Here is a 10,791-nt window from a genome sequence, read left to right on the forward strand (position 1 = left end):
TCCATAAGCAGATGCATAAGGAAATGGACTAATCAATTTTCTTATGCATATCTTTATGCGACTATGTAAGTTTATCCGGATAGGCCCTAACCAATGATTTTGTAAATGAGTGCAATGACAACATAAAAAACATAAGTAAAATTTAATTAGTAAACAAATGAACCAATTACAGTGTAGTATTCTCGAAAACGTAAGATTGATTAGCCAATTTGTTTACCGCTTAAATTTTACTGCTAACGTTTCTATAAGCGCCATGGCCCTCAGCATTTACATGAAATACTTTAGTGATTTTTTTCGTTTCAGCAGTTGACTATCATATTTCAGTCTTGATGTTGGTAAAATTGACATTAATGTAAATGCATTTTGAAGATTTATCTGCCATTTTCTAGCAGGAAGTAACTAAAACGCATGCGCACCCGCTCCGTGCTCCGTACCCGCCATTGTATAGAACCGTATGGGCATAGGTCCAGATACAGCTGCGAAGCGAGCGCCTGAGCCGTCGCGCAAGCGTATTAAAATTTGAGAAAAATCCTCAAGCGGGGAACGATGGTCTCATTATAAAAAGCGAGAAATTATCGAAAACTGCAGTCATTTTTGTAAGACTTACAGTCAATCAGATCTCTATTAGCGTCAATTTGAGTCTTACAGATTCACATAGTTATTCAGACAGATAGATGGAAATCACGTAGTTGTAATAAGTGTTAAAGTAAAGTAAGATCAAAATCAATCACATCGTTCTACTTATTTACCACGACCAACATACTTCTCAAACTATTCGTCTGAAATCCAACATTTATGGTCCTTCGAGCCGGATCCGCGCGTACAAGAGTCGGTGAAACAATTTCTGGTTCGGTCCGGGCGGGTTCGAGAACTAAATCAGCATTTTAATCAATTCGAAACTGAGTCGTGCATGCAATCGGTCAGTACATTCAATTAGCTGTATCGGTTAACGGCAACGTTGTTTGTGTTTATCGTTACAAAGACAATTTAAAGATTCAAGTTCAACGGCTATAGGCAGGCTATTAGCGTGAAAAAAGGTACAATAATTAGCAAGCAGAATGAGTGTCGAACAATTGAGAAGGCAAAGAGGAGCAATTAAGGCAAAGCTAACAGCGATAAGAAATTTCGTGAATAGAGTAAGCGAAGATTTGAATACTACCACGAAGGAAGAAATTGAGTCACGTATTCAAGCCTTGGAAGAGGCATGCGTTAAATTTCAGGCCATCTCGCAACAATTACTGAATGTGGTATCCGACGAAGAATACGAACATCGAGATGCGTCGGAAGAGACAGAGTTCGACGATCGATACTTTGCGATAAGAGCATCGTTATTGCAATGCCTCGAAAAATTAAAACCACCATCCCCAGTAACAATTAATAATGACAAAGGTCAAATGGGCAATGTTACGATGGCTCAAGTTTTGGAGCAGCAAGTGATGCTCATGCAACGTCTATCTGAGCGTTCAAACGACTGCAACGGCAACGATATGTTGCAGCGGATAATAGAGCAGCAGGGTCAGATGCTCGACCGGTTGAGCTCACAATCCGGAACGCCGCGAGAATCGCAAGTAAAGCTGCCGATTATCAAACTACCGACATTTAACGGAAACATCGAGGAATGGAAAAGGTATGCCGACACATTTAAAACACTAATCCACGACAGCGATTTGTCGAATGTGCAAAAACATCAATATCTGGTAGGCTCATTAAGCGGTCCAGCTGCACGGGTGATCGAGTCGATCGAGATATCGGATCAGAATTACGCGATCGCGTGGGAATTGGTGAAAAAACGTTACGAAGACGAAAAGGCTATTCGCAAGCGACACGTTCAATGTCTGTTCGAGCTACCGCGAGTGCATCGAGAGTCAGCGGGAGCGATTCGGGAACTTGTGGATCACGTTCAAAGACATTTACGAGTCTTAAACTCGATGAAGAGTCCCACGGAATCTTGGGGAGAATTGATTATTTGTTTGATCGAGAAAAATTTGGATAGCGTCACGAGGAGACGTTGGGAGGAACACGCCGAAAATCTAGAAAATTTATCGACAAACGCAATATTAGAATTTCTGCAACGCCGATGTCAAGTTTTGGAACGCGTATCTCTGAGTGAAAATTCGGGAGATAGCACGAATAAGATAAAATTCAATTACGAAAGACATGACGGTAAACAGAAACAGTCGTTTTCTTTGAAATCGCAAATAAAAACATTGTTATCGACTAACGTTCAAGGAGGACGATGTTACTTGTGCCAAGGCCAGCATCTTATTTATTGCTGCGACCAATTTTTGAATTCATCGGTTGAAGATAGAATTCAGACAATTATGCGCCTAAAGCTGTGCATCAATTGTCTTCGCAATGATCATTTCGTGGCGAATTGCAAGTCAGGCTCGTGTCGAGAATGCAGAGGACGACACAATACCTTGTGTCATCAATCAAGGGAAGCAGCCAACTCAATAAAAAATTTGAAGAAAGGGCCAATCAATGCTCCTGTGGGAACAGCAAGGAATGCGAATTCATCGACGGAGTCAATGCGAGAGGCAGCGGCATCTTCTGCCCAAGCATCGAGCGGACTGTCGGTGCATCATGCGCGAGGAGAAACGAGGCGGAAGCACGTCCTGATGTCAACAGCAATAGTAAACGCTAAGGGAAGTAATAATTACAATTGTCAATTAAGAGTTCTATTGGATAGCGCGAGCGAAACTAATTTCATAACTTTGGCCGCATGTAAAAAACTTGGCTTAAAATTAAATAATGTTCACGAATCCATTAACGGTTTGGGCGATATGAATTGTACAATTAAACACGGTTGTCAAGTACAGTTAAAATCGCGAGTCTCAGAATACAAGCTAAATCTCGATTGTTTAGTCGTTCCGAGAATAACGCGAGAATTACCATCGGTGTCTATTTTAGTTTCTAAATTGTCAATGCCGGAAAATATTAAGTTGGCCGATCCGTTATTCGGCAATCCGAGCAACATAGATGCGCTCATAGGCGGAGAATTCTTTTTTCAATTGTTAGAAACCGGAAAAATTGAGCTCGGCGACGAATTACCTGTATTGCAAAATAGCAAACTCGATTGGATATTAGCAGGCTCAATACCAGATCATCTAGTTGCAAATCAATTAAGAAATCAATCATCATTAAATGTTCATACGTGTTTATTCTTGAAACAAAGCTCAATTAACGAAATAATGTTAAAATTTTGGGAATTAGAAGAATATCCGGTAGAAAAACGCGTTATGATGTCTATAGAAGAGCAAGCGTGTGAGGACTATTTCGTAAACACGATGAGTCGAGACTCGTCTGGTCGTTTCGTCGTGAGGTTGCCCTTCCGAGAAAGCAGAGCGGAGCTCGGCGAATCGAAAGAAATAGCAATAAGACGATTGAAATATTTAGAACGCAAATTTCAAGTAAATCAAGAATTTTACGATTTTTATTCAAAATTTATGCAAGAATACATTCAACTAAATCATATGTCTAAAATAACCAAGGAAGCGAGCACTAGAACACCGATATATTTACCGCATCACGGTGTGTTACGCGAATCGAGCGTTACAACGAAACTACGCGTAGTATTCGATGGCTCTGCGAAAACCGCGTCTGGCATTTCATTAAACGACACATTAATGACCGGAGCAAATTTACAAGACAACATAATAAATATAATTTTGCGATTTAGATTACATGCGATTGCAATTGCTGCCGATTTGAAAAAAATGTATCGACAGGTTTTGATTGACGACCAAGATAGAGACTGTCAAAGAATTGTATGGCGAATTTTTACAAACGAGCCTATAGAAGAATTTAGACTAAATACAGTAACATACGGACTAGCGTGTGCTCCGTTTTTGGCAATACGTTGCGTAAAACATTTGGCGAGTCATGCTGGCTATCAATTTAGTCAAGCATCACAAGTATTGTTAGATGATTTGTACGTCGACGATATTTTAACCGGAGTTGAGCGCAAGGACGATGCGATCAATTTAATTTCGCAATTACAAACATTATTGACTAGTGGCGGATTTGAGCCTCATAAGTGGCGCTCAAATTGCAAGGAAATTTTAAAGGAGTTAGAATTAGTCGAGCAAGTCGAGGAATTTACAACTGTAAAAATCAATACGAATAGTACAGATAACGTAAAAACATTGGGATTGAATTGGCATCCCGAGCGAGATACATTTGAATTCTCAATTCAATCCATAACGAGCGCTAGCAAAACAAAGCGAGAAGTGCTATCAGCAATCTCAAGATTGTTCGATCCGTTGGGTCTAATTAGTCCCAATTTAATTAGAGCCAAGCTGATAATGCAAGGAACATGGGCAGCAGATCTGAAGTGGGATGACCCATTGACAAGCGAGCTTCAGCAGGCATGGAGCGCGTACGCAGAGGAATTAAAAACCGTAAACACTATCGAAATTCCTCGGAGAGTTATTTCAGGTACAGCGACTCGATTCTATTTACACGCCTTTTGCGACGCATCATTAAAAGCGTATGGAGCGTGCGTTTATTTGCAAACCGCGGACAAGGATAACAATTTCTACTCTGCATTACTTTGTTCAAAATCACGAGTGGCACCAATAAAAAATAAAACAATTACTTTACCTACACTCGAGCTTTGCGGTGCTATTGTGCTAGTAAGATTGTTGAAAAATGTTAAAGAAGCACTTAAAATCGAATTCGACGGAATATACGCATGGAGCGATTCTACCATTGCATTAGCATGGATATCGGGTGATCCATCGCGCCAAAAAACATTTGTATCGAACAGAACTGCGGAAATCCAGTCAATTATTCCGTCAAATTGTTGGTATCATGTGAGGAGCGAGAACAATCCTGCCGACTTGATTTCGCGCGGAGCTAGTCTTGAAAATTTGCAAAGATGTAAAATTTGGTGGGAAGGCCCCAAGTGGCTGGCGAAAATTAACGACCGTTTATCGATTAAAACGCGATTGACTAATTTCTCACAAGAAGAGATAAACACAATAAAATCCGAGCAAAAAACAGAGTTACGAGTATTTTCGAACGTCAAAAATTTAAATCAAACAATTTTAAATCTATTAAACAATTATTCGTCATTATCAAGGCTCGAACGTATTTTAGCATGGACTTTTCGATTTATATTTAATTGTAAATTAATTCAAGAGAAACGTAACTACAATAATCTTTCGATTGACGAAATTCATAAGGTGAATCAATTATTAATTAGTAAAACTCAAGAGATTCATTTCTCAGACGAAATAGCGGATCTCAAGGCAAAAAGACAAATCAGATCGACCAGTAAATTGTTGTCGCTCAGTCCATTCATAGACAAATTAGGACTCCTCAGGGTGGGCGGCAGAATTCAGAACTCTTTAGCAAGGTTCGACAAAAAACATCCGATTCTGTTGCCTTACGAAGGCAAGCTTACTCGATTGTTGTTTGAGCGAGAGCATCGCAGACTGCTGCACGCCGGCTCTCAGGCAACATTGTATGCAATCCGCGAGCGATATTGGCCGATTAAGGGAAAGAACTTGGCGAGAAAGACTGTACATGACTGCATGACTTGCTTCCGCAACAATCCAAAACCATTGTCACAAGCAATGGGACAGCTACCGGCGGATCGAGTCATCCCGAAGCGTCCATTTGTTATAACGGGAATAGATTTTGCCGGACCAGTCGTAACATTAGTTAATCGAGGACGCGGCAGAAAAACCAATAAATCATACATATCATTGTTCGTTTGCTTTTCAACGAAAGCAATACATCTAGAAGCAGTCAGCGATCTAAGCTCGAACTTATTTATCGCGGCGCTTAGACGTTTCGTAGGACGTCGAGGCTGTCCACAGCGTATTTTCTGCGACAATGCAACTAATTTTGTCGGGGCACGAAACGAACTCTGCGAAATGCGACAGTTTATTAAAGAAAATGCCAAGGTTGTAAACGATGAATTCTGTATTCCTAACAATATCGATTGGAAATTCATTCCACCAGCGTCACCTCATATGGGGGGTCTGTGGGAGGCAGGTGTAAAATCTTGCAAATTTCATTTAAAACGCGTAATAGGTCAAAATCTTTTGACATTCGAGGAACTTGCCACAGTTTTGATACAGATTGAAGCGTGTTTAAACTCACGTCCAATATGCCAATTGCCATCTACTCCCGCAGACTTACAACCATTGACACCTGGTCATTTTCTCATTGGCGAATCATTGACAACCATTCCGGAAACGGATTTAAGCGACGTGCCGATCAATAGACTTGACCGCTGGCAATTAGTGCAAAGAATGACGCAGGATTTTTGGCGTCGTTGGAACAGGGAATACTTGACGTCATTACAAAGTAAAACTAAATGGAGGATCGAGAAATCTAATTTAGCAATTGATGATATTGTTCTAATTCAAGATAATAATGTACCGCCTGTAAAATGGAAACTAGGTAAAGTCATCGAAACTCATATGGGTACAGATAACAAAGTGCGCGTCGTTACACTGAAAACCGCGAATGGAACTTGTAAAAGAGCAATTAACAAACTATGTAAACTCCCGACGACTGATTATCATGAATGTACGACTATGTAAAAATTAATTGATATTAATTGGTGGGCGGGATGTATAGAACCGTATGGGCATAGGTCCAGATACAGCTGCGAAGCGAGCGCCTGAGCCGTCGCGCAAGCGTATTAAAATTTGAGAAAAATCCTCAAGAGGGGAACGATGGTCTCATTATAAAAAGCGAGAGATTATCGAAAACTGCAGTCATTTTTGTAAGACTTACAGTCAATCAGATCTCTATTAGCGTCAATTTGAGTCTTACAGATTCACATAGTTATTCAGACAGATAGTGGAAATCACGTAGTTGTAATAAATGTTAAAGTAAAGTAAGATCAAAATCAATCACATCGTTCTACTTATTTACCACGACCAACATACTTCTCAAACTATTCGTCTGAAATCCAACAGCCATATTCAAATAAAATTATTTATTTTGCGTTTTAAACAAAAACAAAATGTTGGAATATAAATTTAACCAATTATTAATAATGTACAAACGACGTACAAACGATTAAGTACAATAAATTCATAAATTATAGTATACGTGACGTAATTGCGACATAGAGGGGGCTAACTATCATTAGCACTGTTATGAAAACTTTGTAATTTTCTTTAAAATTAACAAAGAATGTACAAACGATAAAAATCATAGTACATTTATGTACAAACGATGTACAATCCAAATATATAAATGTTTTTACGATTTGCGTTAGGGGGGTATTCCTCTTTACGAAATAATCGCGGTTTTCCTTGCCTGCGACATGGTTGATTTTTTTTCACTACCGACATTGTCCGTATCATTACTGTCTCTTTTACCACCCATTTCCGTATTATTATATTATTTAAAGTACTTCTGTCTTAGCATCACCAACCTCAAGGGTGGATTTTTGACTAAGGAGTGGAGCACTTTATTCGCTGGTGGTATATTTATAAGGCACTTAATTAATACCTATTTTTTGTGTATCAATTAATTTTTTATTCCAATTATTTATAGCACTTTTCTCTTGGTACCAATATCATTGAAAGCTGTTTTTGGACGAAGGGGTGAAGGTACGACTCTGTGAGCTTTGTCATTCAAAAGCACTTAAAAAGCACCTAATTATTGAACCCTTTTGATTTATTTTGGGTTCTTTCTTCAGCGATATTAGTTGAGTGCGCTGCTAGCTTACGTTAAGCTGGCAGTACAACTGCATAATTTAAATTTCCGGAAAACGGGAAGAGCACCTAATTTTTAAATAGGGCACCTAATTAGCACCTCAAAAGCACCTAATTCTTATGTTATTGTTTTTTAATTTTGACAACCTTGTTCTGCCAACTTGATAGACGTCACGATATGGCCTTGAGTAACTGTGACTCTTCTGTAGGATTTATGCTTTCCATTGCATATGTGCTTGCGCTTAAAAATTCTTGAATCTTGTGCTGCGAGATACCGTCAATTTCCGGTATTATACTCCGCGCCTCTTTTAATTGCATGTAGCTGGTCGCGGGTAGGGATCTACTCCGTATATCGGATGGACCACATCCGTATGTCACATTCGTCTCTGTTACACGTCGTGGTGAAACCTGTGCCCTGTTATCAGACCCGAACGTGACTGGTCGGATTGTGTTTCTTATATCGCGCTGCTGTTCTTGTAGATCGACGAATTGCTCTTGCAGGCGTAGTATTTGCGTATGGAAGTGCTCCTGTATCCTTTGTAGTTAGACTCGCATGTCGTTCATAAATTCGACCATTATTTCCATCTGCTCAGTTTCGCGATTTCTCTGCGTTCCGGCCGCTATTACGGTCTCTTCGCCCTCGTTACTTAGTTGCTCGCGTAACGATTCTATGCCTTCGTCTATCGCGTTGGCAGTTATGTTGCGCGGTACTTGAACCATCGTGCTCCCGTATCTTACCTCGCGCGGATCGAATATACTGCTGTCGTGTGAGATCAGTTCAGACTCGCTATTTGACGCGCGACTTGGTGTTCTACTGCCTATTTGTCTGTTTCGACGCGTTTTCCTATCCTCACTTTCGGGTATTAGACTCGTATCTATTTCCCCAAAAGAGTAGTGTCGATTTATTTCTATATTTTCGTGGACTTTCGGATTTTTGCTCGCGTTTTCGGTACTAGAACTCTGTGTTTCGAGTTCGCGATTTCCGTGTGTCGCACGCTGTGTTCCCTGATTTGGGTTTATAAATGCGCTTATCACTCGTTGGCCCTGGCTGCTGAATAGCCAGGATTGATTAAGTTGCACGTTGGGGTTATCGCGTTCTTCGGACATTAACGCCGCTTACTTTTTAGTGTACAATTTTTGTCAGTAACTTACAGAATTATTATTGCTCGCATGTTGAATCGCTGCTCGTGCCGTTGTGTCGGGCTGTCTTCTGCGTCCGGCTGTTGGCTGGTTGAGGCAGGTCGCGGTCCGTCTTTGCGGTGAGGCTGCTCTGCTCAGGTTGCGCTGATTCAGCTCCTGCGGCGTTCTGCTAGGCTCATGCTGTCCCTCTGCTGCTTGTTGCTGCGGGTTGTTTCGGCCTTGTCACTTTTTTGGTCACCAGTTTCAACACTTGTAACGATGCAGCCCGCTGCATCGTTACGGCTACGGACCGTCCATCGTCCGTAGCCCACCAAGGGCGCATCGCGCGCCGATAAATTTCCTATCAAAACAGCGGCGGTCAACCGCCGAAAATCCCCCACACCCGACCGTTCCGAAATTCCGTTTTGTGGGGGACTCGCCGCCGAAACCGCCGATGCTTGCCGATTCGAAACCATTCCGGCCGCCAGCCGGGTATAAAAGAGGCCCGGCTGAACGTCTTCTCACCAGACTCCGTTCGCTGATCGACAGCGAACAACCCTGCTACGAGCGTCCTCGCAGTCCCGACCGAGCATACTCGGACTCTACACCTGTGCCAGCACACGAGTATCCTCGTGTACTGCCGAGCGTCCTCGGTATTCTTTGATTCCAGGATACGAATATATTCGTATACCCGCCAAGCGTACTTGGTTCCTCTAGGCCACCGAACTTTGTATTGCGGGCATTTCCGCATACCTAGCCAGGTCGCTGTTCTAAATTCCGTCTTCATACGAGCGTCCTCGTACTCCCGCCGAACGTAATCGGCAGCCTAAGTCCGCATACCGCGTTTATTCGCCGAGATTTCATAATTGTAATCCGTCCGGCAGGCAAAACCGCGTCGACCAATCCGCGCCGCCGAATAGTCCGCATCGATCTATGATCGAACAGACTCGCGATACTACGAACGCACTCACCGACAAGCGCTCCGTCTTGTACTAACCGTTGCGACACGATCGCCCGCGCTTGCGCTCTCACCGACCGCACCAAGACGCCTCACGTCACACTAAATAATTATTTCGCCGCCGCTCAAATAATTATTTCATTATTATTTTCACGTTGCTTTCGCTTTTATTTTGCGCCGCTTTAAAATAATTATTTCACCGTTGCTCAAATAATTATTTCGCTATTGCCGATACTTCGCGTTTATTCTCACGTTACTTTCGCATTTATTTTACGCCGCCTTACATAATTATTTCAACCGCCGCTCAAATAATTATTTTACCAGTAACGATACTCCGCATTTATCTTCACGCTACTCTGTATTCATTCCACGCCGCTTTAAAGGACTATTTCGCTATCACTTGTTAATTATTTCACCGATATTTGGCTATTTTGTATGCTATTTCAAATTCATCTTGCACACGCTTCGCATGTATGCACGAGCATTGAAGCAGATCATTCGAGACAAACCATATCTACATCTTTCTGAATAAACACTATTTTGTTACTGTGGCGGCTCACCGCCACACCGCTGCACTGACGCGGTATAATACACCGCGGCGCCGCTACGCGCCGCAGGCCTTCTACCAGTTACAAGCTTGCGGACCCACCGCCAGGTTGCGCAGGCGGTGAAGAGCCTTCTCGCGATCAAGCTTCGATCGACGAGATATAAAAGAGCTGCTCCGCAGATCTTTCCTCACTCACTCGCTTCAAGGCGAGCTCTCTCCAGGGCCCTTGAACTGAGTCGTACTCTGCCTCGGCAGAATCTAACCAGAGACACATAGTCTCGCAGTTTTTCTCACGCTGCCTCGCAAGGCGCGTAAAAAGAAAACAGAGTCCCAGCATCGGCCGCACATTTCAACCAAGCGGCCCGCGGATACTCCACTTTCGCCGTCACCTCCTCAGTCTCTAGTGTGGAAATTAATCCCACTAGAGTTCTGCGTCCGGTTGACTCGACCACCAAGGGACACGCTCACACAAGGCGACATCC

The 10,791-nt window shown here is 42.2% G+C and overlaps 1 protein-coding gene across 1 annotated transcript; it reads left to right on the forward strand.

The window, feature by feature from the left end:
• The first annotated feature begins 1,058 nt into the window (after positions 1–1,058).
• Positions 1,059–8,192, forward strand: LOC137000035 (uncharacterized). Its single transcript, XM_067355577.1, has 6 exons — positions 1,059–2,163; positions 2,382–2,633; positions 2,911–3,410; positions 3,729–4,437; positions 5,233–6,452; positions 8,166–8,192. Exons 1-6 carry the CDS (start codon positions 1,059–1,061, stop codon positions 8,190–8,192), a joined length of 3,813 nt encoding a protein of 1,270 aa, XP_067211678.1.
• The last annotated feature ends 2,599 nt before the right edge of the window (positions 8,193–10,791 follow it).

Source organism: Linepithema humile, chromosome 5, assembly GCF_040581485.1.
Source record: "Linepithema humile isolate Giens D197 chromosome 5, Lhum_UNIL_v1.0, whole genome shotgun sequence".
NCBI lineage: Eukaryota > Metazoa > Arthropoda > Insecta > Hymenoptera > Formicidae > Linepithema > Linepithema humile.

Coding starts and splice junctions, on each gene's coding strand:
- LOC137000035 (XM_067355577.1), top strand. CDS start 1,059: ATGAGTGTCGAACAATTGAGAAGGCAAAGAGGAGCAATTAAGGCAAAG. Junction 2,164..2,381: donor CAATTACGAAAGACATGACG/GTAAACAGAAAC, acceptor GCGAATTGCAAG/TCAGGCTCGTGTCGAGAATG. Junction 3,411..3,728: donor ATTTAGAACGCAAATTTCAA/GTAAATCAAGAA, acceptor ATGTATCGACAG/GTTTTGATTGACGACCAAGA.